At 41.2% G+C, this 18070-nt stretch overlaps 1 protein-coding gene across 3 annotated transcripts in view; it reads right to left on the bottom strand.

Moving 5' to 3' along the window:
• Positions 1-18070, bottom strand: part of ARHGEF3 (Rho guanine nucleotide exchange factor 3) — a 220109-nt gene that overhangs the window by 18347 nt on the left and 183692 nt on the right. The window contains exon 1 of one of the 3 annotated variants that reach the window (XM_069967003.1): positions 12814-13082. The exons of the other annotated variants lie outside the window; for them this stretch is intronic. Coding sequence (XP_069823104.1) covers positions 12814-12903 — 90 coding nt within the window. The 5' untranslated portion in view covers positions 12904-13082. Of the gene's footprint in view, positions 1-12813; positions 13083-18070 lie in introns of those variants that run through there. 3 annotated transcript variants of the gene reach the window in all.

The raw sequence follows: 18070 nt of genomic DNA, 5'->3' as shown, positions 1-18070 counted from the left end.
GCCCCATGTCTCAGACTCTATTGTATCCATCAATTGCAGACGGTATTTTATCTTCAAAGGAACATGGTTTGTTCTGATATTTCCTCTGTTAAAAAGACTTAGGTTGCCCTCGCCAATGCCATAACAATGGTACATGAGTCACGTCAGAGCCCTCTCTGTCTTCTGTCAACTCATACCCAATACTAATTATGTACTCTACGGGGATGGGTCATTGTCCTGGAGCTTCCACAGTCTACAGGGACCTTACAAGACAGGAATAATTCAGGACACAACCCTAACTATGTATAGAGACTCCTATCTTCCTTCCATGTATTCTGTCCAGCGACTACAAGTCTGTTGAATTGTCACATAGATGCTACACCCATACCAGTGGTAATAAATCCCTTACGGGTGTAAACTGGACATGAGTGTCCTAATGATGAATAATTTCCTTGAAATTATCATTTTTACTTTAACATTAAATTTGAAATGTAAAAAGGGACATTTTTCCATGGGTGCTAAAAAAAATATGCCCAACTAGTAAAAAGCCTAAAATTATAAAATGCCCAGTTGTAATGAACTGAATGGGCATTTAATGTGCAAGCAATTTTTCAGGCCAAAAGGTAAAATGTATCAGAAGAGGCAAGAGGGTTCAGAAAATTCAGACTTGTTTGTTGCTTCCCTTGGGCTCCTATAGCAAACCAGGATGGTTCTTAAAGAAGTGATTTTGGCTATTTAAACAGACCATGCACTACAGAGGGCAGTATATTGGTCGTAGATATATCCATTAAGTAGACATTATGGGGGACAATTATTATCACTGCGCCCCTGCAGGGCTGGCCATCTTTACCAAGAGGTTTGCACCTCTTAGTAAATCTGGGGGTGGTCTTCGTAAATCCCCCCCTATGAGTCTACATGAGCGCAACTTGAGCATGCTCCAGTCAGTCAGATTGTTCAGCATTTGAATACTGATGGCTGAGATAGTTGGATGAAACCCTAGGGAGTCTGGGAAAACATGGATACAGCCTATGGCCATGGCAAGCTCCATTGCCCGCCCTGAAGGATCTACGGCACCAAATGGCAGCAAAAAATCTTAGTAAATGGAGCACCTGCATTATTAGCAAACAATTGTTCATTAATAGTGTTGAGCACAGAGGCCAAACTGTTCGGGGTCCAGCAGCAATCTCCGAAACCTGAACGCTCTGCATTTAACTCCCCACGGAAGTTGGATGCAGTTCAGCATTATTTTTTAACTGGAAAGGGATTTGTGAGTGTTTTATTCTTAGAGGGTTGTGGTGAGGACATGGCGGCCTACAGCTGTCAACCTGTTAGCCGCGACATGACGGTGGATTGTTGTGGATGCCGGTTTATTTGACGAACTGTTTACAAATAGGATGTCAAACTGAAGAACTTGTCAGAGTTACAAGGAAGGAAATTAGCTCAGTAAATAATCAAGATTAGGTACAAAGCGGCTGTTAATGTATGGCAGACACCTGAACCGGTATCACCAAAGCTAGGGTAGTCTTTAGACAAGTTAAGATTTGTATTCTGTGAGCACTGCATGCATTGTGTTCCCATGTGTATACAAACAGCAAGACAAAGGACCATCATACTGTGCAAACTCCACAGAGGTAATCACATCTGGAGGAGATTTAGCTTCTAAAGTACTAGAGGGTTTGGCAGGTGATAAAATATATTTAAAGAGGAAGGCATTTAGCTTCAGTTATTGCCAGGGAATAAGGATAAATAACATAATGGGGGTGTTGTGTAGTATTCTGAGTCGTGGGCACTTCTGTAGACCACTGAATAACAACAACTCTGGCATGTTAATGATTATATAGACCTAGTTTTGTAGTTTATTACAAAACATTCTGGACTCTTGTACCTAGTAAGACAAAACTCATACAGAACATTACCTGGCACCCATGTGCCCACTGAATAGATTTTTTTCAATGAGACATAGGATTGTCTTTCAAAATCAACTATAAACAAGACCTTACCAGTAGTGACCACCAATCTGCGGCCACCGTTGCTACACCTCTGTGACCTAAAGGCAACCACAGAAGTTAATAGATGACCGACTTAGACCATTTCCTGCCGTCAGCACCTCTTCTTGAAATAAACAAGTATGACAGAAGCCACCCAGTGGTGGAAAACTGTCAAAAAATCTCTTGCTGAATTTTTTGGCCCATTTTTTGGCCAAAACCATGGTAGAGAGGCCGTTTATCGTTGTAACTCATAGTTAGGTCATCCAAGATGACAACCTTCATAGAAAACACCATCTGACATCCCTAATGCATTGCCAGACAAGAAAATATATATGCTTTTCTTCCTGCTTTTGTGTTTTAGCTTCATACCGAACATATTTAGGTAAATTCACTTTGTATAAAACCAGAAAATAAGACCTATACCCCACTGTGCATTCTCTTAGCACTGTATATAGGTGCTATGGCAATATCATACAAAGCAAGGAGATTCTGACCGTACTACAACACTTAAAGCACTGGTTTGCAACCTGTGACTCTCCATCCCATTGGAGATCCACAGGTTGGAGATTACCGCCATAAGGACTGGAATGTGAAACCTACAGATCTCCAGCTGTTCTAGTATACCAATTTCAGCATGCTGGGTTTGTAGTTTCACAAGGCTAATAAAGCCACTGGTATCAGTTGTGTCTTCTTTTTTTTTTTTTTTTTAACCTTGGTTTGAATGAAAACATTAAGGATTAGGACATGCGTCTGCAGATCTGCTTCCAGCCGAGAAGAAGATCTGTCTATGAAGACAATGATCAGAGTAAACACATCTGTTGCTGCTGTAAGCCAGGATGTTCAACAGATGTAGCACGAGAAATAATATTCTTCGTGCCTTTTCTCGGGACAATGTCTTCTTCTAATTTCCTTGATTTTGATGTTGTTTTTGAATCGTCATTGACTTCCAGCCAGATTAGATATGATTAGAGGTTATATATCTTGACTGCAGATAATGACTGGACTTAAAGTGAAAACATGAACTCGGAAGAAAAGGTGGAAACTCTTATCAGATCCAATGTTTCTCTGAATCAAAGGGTGTTTGGCAAATACTTTGCTTATCAAGAAAAAGTAAAGCCAGACTTCCATACGTGACTTGATTATCTCTTAGCATGAATTCTATCACTGATTTAAGACTAGACGTCACTAGGAATTTTTAATTTTATTAACCATAGGTTGTTCACCACTCTTATTTTCTATCTGTGTGCAACTACACCCCCTAGTGTGCCTGTAGTTCTCAAGGTATGCTTGGACTCTCCCAAAAGATAGGCAGTCACAGGTTGCAAACTCCGTACATTGTACATGATCATTGATCTAGCAATATAAAACAGCCCATAAGACTTGCCATGTGGTTGCAGAATGTAAAAGAGCCACAAGCTGGATGCAACAAAACTTCCTTTACTTCAGAAGCAGTGCCACTCTTGTTCAGTGGCTGTGTCTGGTATTGCAATTCACTCCTATTCAAGTGAACAGCACAGCAACATACAAAACCATTGACCATTGTCTATTTACATTAGTGGAACAGTTTGGGTGGGGGAGCTGCTTTTTTTTTTTTTTTTTTTTTCTAAACCCGGACAATCCAATGCTCCTTTTCTATGTGTCTAAAGCATCTAAGTATACATCACTTCTATACACATATAAGAGCAGACAACATTCCTTCACTCTTTCATTACTGCAGTAGTGTTAGATCCGTAGGTCCTAATGGATTTGAATAAAAGGAATATTCCGGGCTGTCAGGTCATGTTAAATTGTTTTCTCACAGTATTGATTAGCGTTCTATTCAGTTCTTGGTGGCGGACCACCCACAGACCACCCGCAAACCTCTAATTACCACTCACTGCTGGAGAGCACACTCCACTGAAAGTCAAGTTTGATTTGGCTTTCTAAAGAAAGACAAGCTACACTCAAACCCACATCTATTGTACCCAGAATACAAGACCCAGTGACCTGGATAACATTACCAAGGAATCACTGTCTTGCTCCAGGTGCGATACAATAGTCCAGCTTTCTACTATATACTGTGTGCTCCACCAGCTGTCAAAATGGCAGAACAATTCATCGGCAGAGGTCAGAAGCTCATTTCTATTCCTAGAGAAAAAAGATCATTAAGAAATATCAAGGTCACCTCTTACTGCAGAGAAAAAGATGACGCAGGGTTTATTGAGCGCAGTCACTGCACAAAATGAATGTCAATGCACAAAGCATCTAGAACAAAGCTAAAGAACTGGACTCAACCTGTCCTATAATGAGGATTGAAGATTACCATGGTAGGGTAGCACAACCAGGTTGAACAAGAATCAAGGTAAAATAAAAATATGACTGTTCCCTATAAAGTTGAATTATGGATGCAATTTGTGCGATAATCACACGGTAGCTCATTCGCCAACCACAATTACATGTCACTGTGCTAGCCAGCTGTGTGCCAGCTCAGGCAGATCTTCTTAAAGGGATTTTGAGAGTTTAACAAAAATTGTGTTTAGGTGGGAAAATAGTGGGAAAAAAACCCTGATCCCTCCTGGTCCAGTGTTGCTACTGCTCTGAAGTCCCCGGAAGTGGCCTAGTGACCTCAGCTTACATTGTGCATGGGACACTACAGCGAAAGACTGGCTCAGCGGTCGCATGCAATTCCTGCCCCCCAGCAGTTTTTTTTAAGCCCAGAAAACCCATGTCAGGATCTCATAGCTGTAATATCTTTAGCTATAGTGCATGTATCATACTGCTAGACTAATGTCACTCTAAGGACAGGTGAGTTGTGACTGCCTTTACATAAACTTCTTTCTACCAACAGATCTAACTACAGAGAGTCCCCAAACTGTTGCAGTGTCTAATCTTCTAAAAGCTACCCTCAAGTCCCAGAAATAAGAACAGTGCAAGCTTTGAAGTGGGTTTAAGCGGTTGGTGAGTCAGTGTCTGTATGGAGAAGAAAGTCTTTATGCTCCTCGCCTGGGGCCACAGTCAGACTCTGACTTATGGGGGCAGTGATTAACTGTGTAGATATTTATAAGTGAGGATGATGATAGAACATATGGTACCCATAATGCATCCTTAGGAGAACTGACTGAAGACCTCTGATTCACATATTAGGAATAGCAATCCCTTTCTCAATGCGGTAAAGAGCACAGACAGCCATTCTACCCAAAAATACAATAGGCACCCGTGTAGGCTCCATGAATCTTCACTACTTCACAACCCAATATTTAGAGAGATTTCCTGGAGAAAACTAAGCCCATTAAAATGATATAGCTCAGTAATGTAGACCTTATCATGCCAACCAATGGATCATAAATCGAACAAAAAAATTGGATCATAAAATACTGCCCTACCCAACAGGGGTTGTATGATATTGCCACTCTTGTTTACAGATTTTGCACAGTATAGCTCAGTAACACTCTCTCTTGACTAGGCCTTGGACAAAAGTGCTGCTGTTTTTGGAAGACGGCAGCCATGTTTTTCTAATTTCAAACAATCTCTTTGTTTCCCCGTATTCACTACTAAACAACTCATAGCTTGGTGGTATTTGTGGATTTTGGAACGTATAACAGTTGCAGCAGGAACGTAGAAACTTCACACAAAGTGGGGGAAAACATGGCCCGATGCATTACATTTAAGCAAATTCTATATGTTTTTTTTTTTTTTTTCCAATCCTCAAGAACATTTGACTGGAATCTGAACTTCCTGCTGCCAGAAAACATACATTACCCATAATCTGACAAAACTATTACCCCCGAATCACACGAGGGTCAAAGAAATCAAACGGAACATTATTATTCACAGATGTTACATCTCGCCAGCATATTAGTTGGAGTCTAACCTACAAGATATCAAACGTATTCAGCATTCGGAGAGGTAAGTCAACATTTTCTATGGCTTCCTGCCAAAGGCCCTTTACTTTATTAGTCTGCTACTGGCAAAACTGGCCCCGAATCCACAGAATTCTAAGAGTGTAGTCTCATAACTTGTCAGAAATCCAAAACCACACAAAACAGCAAGAACAGGAGATAGCATCAATCAGAGTAGGGGTTATGAAACCCATCCATGTTACATATATATAACACAAGGTTGTTTAGATCAGGGATGGGGAACTTTTTTGGCCCTCCAGCTGTTGCAAAACTTCAATTCCCATCATGCCTGGACAGCCAAAGCTATCAAGCTATGGCTTTGGCTACCCAGGCATGATGGGAATTGTAGTTTTGCAACAGCTGGTGGGCCAAAGGTTCCCCATCCCTGGTATAGATGTATCTGAACTTAAAGTTGAGATATCTGTGGTTAATTCCTCATGGATCACATAAGGTAGGAGGAAGGTTTATCTTGTGTAAATGTGCAAGACAATGAATCGACCTTTGGAGTTTGATAAAAAGAATGCTAAGGTTTCCACGTAAACAGTTAGGTGTATTTAGCTGTATGGAAACAAGGACTGAAAGAGTGGGAAAGGGCCATCATGAAAAGCTTTTCCTATGTCTGCACCTGGTACATGGTGCAAGACCTGTACTGTGTAATGATGGGAATGACACAGCAATATATTCACCAAGACATTATAAGAGGGTGAAAAAGAATTATAACCTTTTATATGATGGCAATAAGTCTAATAAGCTATACATTAGCGTAACATCTAATCAAGTGCATATGTACCTAAGAAACAGCCTATGCAGTTGTTATGGGGCCTATGAGATAAGGGGCCCCCAGCTCTTACTTGATCCATCCACTTTTTCTTTCCTCCATGGCTAGGGAAAATTGGCCTATGGTTTATACTGTTCTTTTCACTTTTTATATAGCTTTAATGTATTCCACATCACTGACATATTTTTCATACAGATATTAGGAGATGCATGAAGTGTGGACATATAGGCTAGTATCGAGCAGGCTGCCCCATTTACATTTCACTATTGTAATGTTCCTGCATTATTATAAATGTGAGGTGCTGAATGTATACTCAAGACAAGAGGTGACTTACATATGTTCTCTATGTGCACACGCCTAATAGATACTATACTCAATTATAATTGCTCAATATACATTCTGTGTCTTGAAGTCACGCCGCTAAAGTACAGAATAGACAATGGCCCTAAGGCATAAGGAAAGGTTAGGGCGTGTAGGTGCATTATCTTCTAGATCTGGAGGCACAGCATGGGAACCATGCCCTCAGTATCAGGTCAACAATTCACTGGCCACAACAGAACTTACGCCACATCATCATGGTTTTCCACATCCTTGTCTAGTGATTTATGTGGATTAAACAAATAGATTGTTATGGCTCGATCTGCACAGTGTTCATACACCTACACATATGTGTGTGACATGGTGATGATGACATATACTACCATATATTATGTATATCCAAAACTTTTCCAGTGACCTACAGTCAACAGATTAAAAGCCTAGGGTGCTACACATATACAGTATAATGGCATTGTGCAATTAATGCTGGATGTACCATATACAGACTCTTTATTCAAGCACTGAATGTGGAAATGATGCATCTGTCTACATAAATTGGCTTTTAAAGCTTTTTTTCTCCAACTGAAATGATGAAGAACCTAATTTACTCCGAACGTAAGTAGCCTGCTATCCCGAGAGGCAATGCTGTCACATGTCAGGTGCTTGGGAATCCAGTGGATTTCCTAAGTATGTTTTCATATTGCAGAAGAAGCTCCGCACACCATGATTATTTATACAGTACCAGCATACTCTATTTCAACATGCAGGTAAGATAACATAACACGCACAAATAACACAATAAAGGAGCCGGCCCTTTAATGAGGGTAGGTATTGATACGTATTAAAGATTAGTCTCACAAAGTAAACAGAAGACGGATTAAGGCCTGACCTAACATCCAGTAGTTCCTGACCTATGGCTCTCCAATTACAAATCCCAGTGTACCCTAACAGATTGGGCTGCCAGGGAATCCTTGGTTTTGCAGCCTTGGAAAAGATAAAGAATGGACACTTCAGTAACCACAGGTCTATACTATGAAATAATATTTTAGCCTATAACCAACACAACATCATCTAATTTGTATTAAATCAGGACCGACGGTCATAAACAGATACAGAGCGTAAAACAGCTTACAAAACTGTCCAAATACTGGTGAAGTCTCACCCTTCATTGGTTTTATTAATTGTACAATCAGTGGTCCAGCTCCTAAAGGAAATCTGTGTTCCTCAGCAATGACACGGTTTGTTTCAATCCAATTAACATGGTTGAGATGACTGTTCTTTCGGGGTGGCCACTGTCCTCCTAGGGAGGTTACAGGGTTCATTTGGAGGGGCTGGGGCTTTATCAGCTGGACAGCCAGTTCTAGATGCTTTGCTGGTTCAAAAGCCGCTCTGCTCATCCGTAACCAGAAAGTCATTAGAAGAAAGTTGTTTGAAGTCTCAAGCAAATTAGGTCAGTCTTAATCAATTTGCCAAAGGACTCTGACCCCGGTCTCAACCATGTAGAGAAATTACAGGTTTACAATGTTCACCTGAAGCAGTCGACCATAAGTATGAAGATACTAATCATACATTATAGGTTACCGTGTGAGAAACTGACCAGTGTCAATATCCGCAAGTTGTAAATAGACGTGCACACCAATTTTATTTAATGCCTCAAGCACGTGGTAGAACTGTATGGCAGTACATGTAGGCCTTCTGCATAAGGGTACAATATACATCCCTAGACGTCTATGGATACTATATAATGGCTCCATACAGAATGTGCATGAGGCCCAAGGCTGTGTAAACGGGCAGACAAGTTACTGTAGGCTTTAGAAGCCAGTTAGACCACTCCAGGAACCAGTTTGATACTTTTACTAAGCTAAAAATAAAATAAAAAAATCAGTGCATCAGCAAATTTCTAGGCACTTGGTCTGCTCAGATCTCGGGATTTGTTCAGGCCTGGAGTAAACACATAAGGGGAATTCACCAGCCCAAGAAACATGCCACATACAGTAACACATAGACAGCAGATAAAAACCTCTGTGGGAAAAGCATCAAACGAAGGTATGGAAATCTCCATAGGATAACATCACTTTGGTATTACTGATCCATACTAGATGGAGCTGTAATACAGCCATGTTCTTGAGGTTTTAGTGCCAAGGCACAGCCTGACTATCTCCCCAACCACTGCACAGGCAAAAATTGAAGCCTGGGATATTACTACAAAGAATTTTTATATTGTTCTCGGCCATTAAAGCTTTGACAGCCATATGCAGGAATGAAATGAAGCATCCCTGACAAGTATCCATTATGTAGATGAATGGCCTAGGATCTGACGTCCAAGCATAGACAGCTGCTGGAGCGTCATCTCAAGAATAGGACATAATGTGTAAGTAATAATTATTAAGACATAAAAGAAGAACCCCCGAGGTAAGGAATGATGTGTTGTGTAACACCAGAGAGGCCTGTGATATGAGTAACACCAGCGAGCGCTTATGGCTCTATCATTACACTATTAATAGTATGGAGACTATGTAAGAGAAAATGCTAATCCTGACCTTTCTTTACTTTCTGTTCGGAGAAAAAAAGTTGAATGACACATCCTGAGTGTACATAGAAAAGCTTCATGGACAGTTTTGTGCTGGACACATGGAGGGAGGCCTTGAAAGATGCACAATATCTCTTATATTTAGCTCTTATCACACTGGAGTCCGAGAAATATTACAGCCAAGGTTGTTACGTTTGCCAATAGAGTTGTAATAAGCAGATAGAGACACTAGTAATAAATCCTGAAAGGAGACCTCTTGGAGGGGAAAGACAGTGCAAGATATATGCTACAACCCCAGCCTAAGCTATAATATTGCCCAGTTATAAAAGGAAGACATATCTCCTGTAAATGCTGGTTGGGAAGGTAGGGGGTAAGCATGTCATTCTCCTAATGCGGCCATTTAAGTTTGTTTTCTTTGTTTTAAACTACCTGTTCTATAGGAGATGCCAACAAATATAAGAGTAGAGTATGCAGCAGCATGTTCCTACAGGGATCCCCCTGCCTATGACCACAAGCCACTGTGATGAACCCTGCTGCCCTGGACCTGGAATGCTGCCTCTTTGGCTGTAAATGTCTCTTCAAAGATTAAGGAAACCTGTTGATCCCATAGAGATTCTGGCAGCTGCTGCATGTCTAGAAGTGCCTGAGAAAACAAAGGTCAGAGTTTTTCAAGACTCGTTTATCTGAGAAAACCCTCCCTCTCCTTCGGAAACTGCACATACAATCTGCATTGAAGCCAAATTCATAACAAACCATTGTTCCCGGCACAATGTACGCGGTGGACAAACATAACAACAAGGTGGAATGCTGGTTAAGACAACAAGTGACAAAATAAGCCAAAAAGAAGGCAAGCGAAAGAGAGCGAAGCCGTGTTTACTAACAGTCCACGATAAATATTTACACATTCGTGACTAAACAGGCCTTCTTTTTACATAGAGCCCAGACGGTACTGCCCGTGGCCCACCATTAGAGATGAGCGAACTGAACCGAATGTTCGGCAATGACTATATCCATGTTTTCCACATAGCCTTAGGGCTTTATCCAACTTCAGCAGCCACCGCTAATCAAATGCCGAACGTTCGGGTTCGGATGGACTCGAGCATGCTCGAGGTTCATTCATCTCTACCCACAATAGATGGCACACTTCATAAAAAATGGCTGAATCTGTCAACAGACACTAAAATCATATGATTTAGCGTAAAAACATTCAATATTTGTCTGACAGCAACTAATCCTCCTGATTCCCACATAGACGTGGATAAGCGTACATGTTTTTTTCAATAGGGACAGAATAGTAGACACCTCTGATGGTGGCTTTTCTCGATAGGCAAGAAACCAATCGCCAATGAAATTCACGTTCATGAATATGGTTCTATGTAATGGATGATGAAATTGCCAATATATCAGTGTTTCCACCATGGAGACAGTTTTGTCAATTGCAGATCTAGTAGATACTGAGCTGTCCTCAAGACCAGATTAGTAGGACAGTTTTTAACAGGTTTATGCAATCTCCATGCTGATGGCAATAAGTACTATTCTTCCGAGTCAGATAGTCCTATTCAGTTGAATGCATAAAGAAATCATCCAGATCCCATAAGGCTTACAATAGTTGGAGCATTTGCAAGTGATACAGGCAGTATAACCTGATTAAAGCTCACTATGGGCTTGTTCACATAAATGAGGCTGGGGATCGGTTCCCTCTGCCTTTAAACAACACCTGCTGGTTGGGTACAACAGACCCCTATGTGATGACTATCAGAGGAGATATTAAAAACAATAGTCACTGCCACATACAGTACAATAGTGTACAAAGAAGTCAATCATTAATGACGGCCATTTTTGTGGTAACAAAAGGCAAAGCGGATTCTAGCCTAAAACAATAAGGTTAAATACAATATCAGGTTCCCCATGACTTTTTTTGTGGAGAGACAGAAGGGACTGAGCTTTAGATATGTGAACGAGTCCTAAGAGGCTGTTTAGATTTAGACGAGCACAGATCCTGGATGGTATCATGTGCAGTTCTGTACAAGTCAGTGCCTGGTGGTGTCTCCAGCGCCGCTCCGTAAGGTGCCTGTATGAGCCATCCCCCAATGCATCGCCCAGACTGTAAAAATGCTGCACTGGGACCTGAATTCTCATCAAGATTTCCTAAGATCTTCTGCCCCTGAAGCTGATTTCCTGCCATGTTATCATATCAGTTGTTGCTTCCAGAAAACATAAATTACGGATAAGATCTTATCGTCTCACTTCAGATAAAACATGATACACATCTGAATGGAGTTTGCAGAAAACCAGACAAATGGTGCAGAAAAAAAGCCCATTCGGAGCTATGGAACAAAGCTACTGTATGTGACTATACTCTAACCTACAGTCAATGAAGGCACACAATGAGTTATTACTGAACCCAATATTCTTCACATTCCCACGTCAACAGTCAACATTTTCCTATCGATTCGGTTTGTTCACATTGATCGTTGTGCTACCAGGTCAGGATTATCATTACTAGTCACGTCATACAAAAGTGGAAAGTCGCCATTGTCATATCACATTTCTAATGTATATGGATGCACACATATATATGATTGAGGGGATAAGGAGGAGTAATGATTATTATACCCTACGTTAAGATTCCAGTCTCTAACTAGAAGATTACAGGATGAATTATACTAGGTTTGGCTCCGTGGCTCTGGGAGCCGACAGAGGTGGGAATTCTCTCTGTCTTGACAGGTAAAGCTTCATAACAGATGTGTCCAGACAGGTCTGATAGAAATTGTTCTGTTTTGCTGTCTCGCATGAGTGACACTTTACTGGTGTCCATTACCTTTCTTGCTAGTTTAACACTTTCACCGCTGAAAATGTGCACACATAGCCAACCCCTGTAGACTTTACGCAAGTTACCCATTTACTAGTTGTTATAGTTTGTTGATACTAAGCAGTTGTGGATTACTTTGTATCCATTGTAAAAACTTATTCACAGTAGACTAGGCAGACACAAACCAAGCGTGGCACGGGACAGACCGTGCACATCTGCACACCTAAGTGACTGCTACAAACCCTAACTTTGCCTTTGTCTGTAGCAAAGCAGCCTCAACACTGAAGTGACAGACAGTGGAGACCCCAGACACAGACTTACAACCCACAAAAGGAATCTGAATCTAAATACTAAAGAACATAAGCAGACAGGCTGGACAGCATCCAACATAGTATGGAGTGTGTAAGTCTCATTCATTTCCCTTCTCCAGGGGGAACTTTGCCTGGGTCATATTCTTAATATATGACTTCACGAGAACACAAAGACAAAGCACCAGAGTAGACCCTCATCATTCACCCATCCCATGTTACCTCAATGCTCTTGGTGGTTGCGCTCTTGACTTCCAGAGTTAAATTGACCCTTTTGACGGTGAGATAGAATGGATAATCCTTCGCCACCATTGTGGCTTCGGGGTCAGACGTTTGGGTGGTCACAGTGGATCCTGAGCGTAGAACTGATTTGTAAAAGTGCAGCCTCTTAGCTCCAGAGTGCAGCCGGTAGAGAGTGCAAAATCCACTTGTGATCTTTGGTTGAGTGCATTACACTGGCTGACTGACTGCTCTGCCTGACTAACACAGGGGAGGGAGAGAAAGCTTATGGTGTCAGCGCTGGAAACTCTACACCACAGTCATTACAGAGATCCCTCCTCTCTGCTGTACTGGGGGAGGAAGTGGCTGCACACATCAGAGGGAAGCAGCACATTACCAGAACCTGCCACACTGCCTGCTGCTGCTGACTAGTCTACAGGAAATCTTACAGGGGCACCCACAGACTGATCACTGATAGCCCCCATTTCCTCTCACGCTTCTCTGCACCTTTACTGCCACTTCATCCGCTCCCAAACAATGATTCCCTCTTTGCTGTATATGTTATATTCTTCTATCGCCTCTCCCTCTTTCCATTCCTCTGTTCTTCTGTCTTATCACTCTATATACTTTTTTCTCCCGTTTTACTTTCTCTCTGCGTCTTTCATTGCTTTCTATACACTGTCTCTACCCCATCTCATTGGTCTATACTTCTGTCTCATGACTCTATATACTTTGTTCTCCCACTATGTTTTCTCTCTACGTCTCTCATTGCTTTCTATACACTGTCTCTACCCCCATCTCATTGCTCTATACTTCTGTCTCATAACTCTATATACTTTTCTCTCCACCTTTTGTTATCCGTCCCTCCCCATTCATTTCTCTCTATACAGCTATCTGTCTGCCAGTGCCACTCCTTATTGTGCTCTATGTCCTGACTGTCTCCCCCCCTCTCTTTGCATTCAGTACCACCCTATTTGTCTCTCATTACTTTCATTATACCTGTCTCTTTCACGCTCTCCCTTCTTTATCATCTTTTGTTCTCCGTCCCTCCCTAAGTCATTTTCTCCCATTGCTCTCTAAATACCTGTCTGTCTCTACCTCTCTCTCATTGCATCTCTCTACACTTCCCTCTCTGCCCCTCTCAGGGTTTCTCCTCACTCTCTATATACCTCAGTTTCTCTCTCAGTCTCTTCCTCTCTCATCACTGCTGCTCTCTATATACTTCTCTACCTCTCCCTTTTTTTCCTGTGGACTCCTCTCTCATCTCTCTCCCACTTTCTATCTCATCCTATTTACCTGTCTCTTCTTGCCTTTCTTAATTTTCACTACTTTCCTCTCTCTACACCTCTCTCCCTCTCTTCTAATGTGTTTCCCTGTTTCCCCCTCTTATTTCTCTTCTTTTCATACATATGAATGCAGCCATTATTTCTCACTATACAGCAATTCTATCCAACATTAAAGGTAATACAGAACTACAATGCCATTAGCTGAGAGCGTCAATGAAACATTTCCTAGCTGGGCAGGTTTTCCACTTCCCCTTTTGATTCCCACATGGAAAATGGGTGACACTTACAGGGAAAACCCACGCAGTTCCACCACTATATGTTTCTATGTAACATTAAGAGATTGTCAAACTCAGAGGATCATGAGTCACAGGCAGCACTTAAGAGTGTGTGCCCTACATGTATTCAGTTTAACCCTTTATCGGAAGTGCCATTGTTTCAAGCTCTGTGTCTGGTCTGATCAGTTTCACATGTACTACATAACTACAAGGTTATGTTCACAGTGTACAGATTTTGCACTTAATTCTAGACACACACACACACACATATATATATATATATATATATATATATATATATATATATATATATATATACAGTGGTACCTTGGTTTAAGAGTAACTTGGTTTAAGAGCGTTTTGGTTTAAGAGCTCACAGTTTTTCAAAATTGTGACTTGGTTTAAGAGCATTGTTTTTGTTTAAGAGCTCCCTGCACTGGGCGGGAGGGCGAGTGGGTGAGGGGCTTGGCATGCATAATGGGGTCTACAGCCCTGTACTCTGACCCAGGAAGTCTCCCTCACCTTCCAAATCATAGCAGACCCACTTCAGGCTGGGGCTTCCATCAGGGGACAGGACTGTGGAGGTGATCTCTTCATAGCTGTAACCCCTCTCTCCCCGGACAGAGAGCGCTGCATGTATGTGCCCACATCTGCCCTGCTCATTCCTTCATGCTCCCTGCAGTCTCTGTCAGCTCTGATTGGTCCATGCTGAAAATACCCCCTTTCCCATTGCTGTCATGTAACCACACAGACCTCTGACAGCAGCCCTGCTTCTCTATTGGAGCCTGTTGTACTACGCTCCTGCATTATGGGCATCTGCAGTTCCATTCTGTGCGGCCGTTTTTCAGGTTTCTGCACTTACTCTATAATATATTATACACCACATGCTGATTTCCATACTGTACAGTAACTTATAATGGGACATATTCAGCTGTTTTTAAATGTTTGTTTCATTTGTTTTACATGTTATTCAGAATATAAATTCACTATTTTTGGGGTGTGGAACCAATTGCCTGCATTTCAGTAATTTCTTATGGGAAAACTTGCTTTGGTTTAAGAGTAGATTTGGATTACAAGCACAGTCCCGGAACGAATTATGCTCGTAATCCAAGGCACCACTACATACACAGTATATATCACATATAAAATGTGTGCAGAACAATATGTAATTTCTTATTTACAGCCTAATTCTTTATTCTAAACATGATACATTAACATAGAAAGTAGGTGAATAATTTTACATACATCTTTTTGGTACAGAATAAACACATTTTAAAGTCGCAGTTTAGAGTGTTACAGTCGCAACTCTCGCACCTTCCTTGGTTCCAATGAACAGAACTTACTTCACCATAGATCCTTACAAGTCTCCTCCCTTTGAGGGATGATTTGTGCCCAATTACAAAAGTATTCCTAGACCTGATTATGGGAAACCATGATAGTTTACTGCATATTGCTGGGTTCACACTACGTATATTTCAGTCAGTATTGTTGTCCTCATATTGCAACCAAAACCAGGAGTGGATTGAAAACACAGAAAGGCTCTGTCCACACAATGTTGAAATTGAGTGGATGGCCGCCATTTAATGGCAAATATTTGCTGTTATTTTAAAACAACGGCTGTTATATTTAAATAATGGCAGTTATTTACCGTTATATGGCGGCCATCCACTCAATTTCAACATTGTGTGAACAGAGCCTTTCTGTGTTTTTAATCCACCCCTGGTTTTGGTTGCAATATGAAGACCACACGACTGACCACTGACTGAAATATACGTAGTGTGAACCCAGCCTATAAATGTGTTGTTCAGCCACTGAAGTTTAATGGGAAAATTCAATATTGTAAGCAACATATTCATATAGCACTGTAAAACCCATAGAACAGCTAATATGCTGATAAGCTCTAATGGTGCAAAAATAAACAATCATTTTCTCCCATTGCCTCACAGATAAAAAATGTTGCTTACTTTTGCTTCTACAGCCTCTATAGTGTCTTGCATGAGCTCTATTTTCTCTCTCTACTACCTTTTATGTTCTTTCCTCTATCTACAGCTTTTGAGAGCTGTCCTTTTAAATTCCTCTTCCCCTTGTCCACTATCTAAGTTTGTGTGTAACCTCCTCCCCTTTCCCTGCGGCTATCTCAAATAATACAAAAATAGAAAGTCCATCTGATGGATTTATCATTCTCTGGGTCGCAGCTAAATGGTAGGAAATTATTAATAAGGATAATGTAAAAAAGTGCTACTCTTTGCAGTTAGCAATTTAAAAAGAATATCCATAGCCTTATTTTAGTAGTGTATTGTAAAACTAGAGTACTCTTTTAATATAATGCATGTGTTTATTATCAATGAAATCAAGCATCTTGCTTAAGCCACTTGCATTTCAGTGTCTGTTTGGCTGAACATTCGGGAACGTGTGATCTAATCACTTTTTTGTGCCCTACCTGTGTAAATATACCGGTATACACAAGAGAAAACACATACAGGACTTAGTCATGTTAATGAGATAAGGGACTGATCCTGCAATGGGGGTCGCACTGACATTATACCATTAACTGGTGTCACAAATCCACAATGTCCCCTCAGCTAGAGACCAATAGATATGCAAATAACACCCAGGCCTGATCACTGGGAAGGAGGTTCCATAGTAATTGGAGTTTTTTGTAATACACAGACTCCATTAACAAAGCTTTTAAGGCTATGGATCTGAGCGTTGGGCATAACAAATCTGTATTTTGGAAATATCTGTAATTCGCAGGGACTTTACTGATGATGTGTTTACTCTTGAGATGTTGGATTCCCAGTAGTGCTCCAGGGGCCTAAGTTCTTCTACAGAGAGGGGCTTTTAGCATATTTGAAAAACAGACCAACTCTTTCTGAAGAATGTGCCTTTTTATTGCCATTTTTTGGCCTTTTTTTAATTTCCTCTATGCTACAGAATATGGAGTCTAAATAACTGATAAATTATATCATCGTAAATGAAGAGCTTAGTTTTAGAGGTGCAGTACCGGCACTACTCACTAGGCACGGTTTCTATATGTATGCAGACCAGCGGTGTAGCATCCGGGGTGCTCCCCGGGAAAACCAAACATTCTTGCAACAAATCCACTTATGTAGAAAAAAGAAGTTTGGGGGCACTCACCGTTAGTGATGTGTTGTCTTTATTTCATGTGCACAATAAAATACAGCAGGTACATCTGTAGCGGGCAAGATGCCAAACACTCTAACCACGAGCTATGACAGCCGTTTCACACGCATGCGCGATGTACCTGCTGTGTTTTATTGTGCACATAAAATAAAGACGACGCATCACTAACGGTGAGTGCCCCCGAACTTCTTTTTTCTACATAAGTTGATAAATTATATCACTAACTGGTCTAAGGGCCCTATTACATGGAGCGATAATAGTCCGATTCAGATGACTATCACTCAGTGTAACAGAGACAACAATCAGCCGATTAAACTATCATCGGCTGATCGTTGCTTTAGGTTCAAACCTAAAATCATTGTTTGCCGACAGTGCATTGCTACGTGTAACAGCAATGCGCGGACGGCAGCTGACTATTCTGCAAACAGTAGACATTACTTATCCACTCTCCAGGGCTCCTCCTGCGGTCTGCTTCTTCCCATGCTCCGTGCGCTGCAGCCCTGGAGCATGGATAGGTAATGTACACTGTTTAAGCAAGGGCTGCAAGGACATTAG

This window comes from Dendropsophus ebraccatus, chromosome 4 (genome assembly GCF_027789765.1).
Source record: "Dendropsophus ebraccatus isolate aDenEbr1 chromosome 4, aDenEbr1.pat, whole genome shotgun sequence".
NCBI lineage: Eukaryota > Metazoa > Chordata > Amphibia > Anura > Hylidae > Dendropsophus > Dendropsophus ebraccatus.
This window is presented reverse-complemented; position numbering and strand designations above follow the sequence as displayed.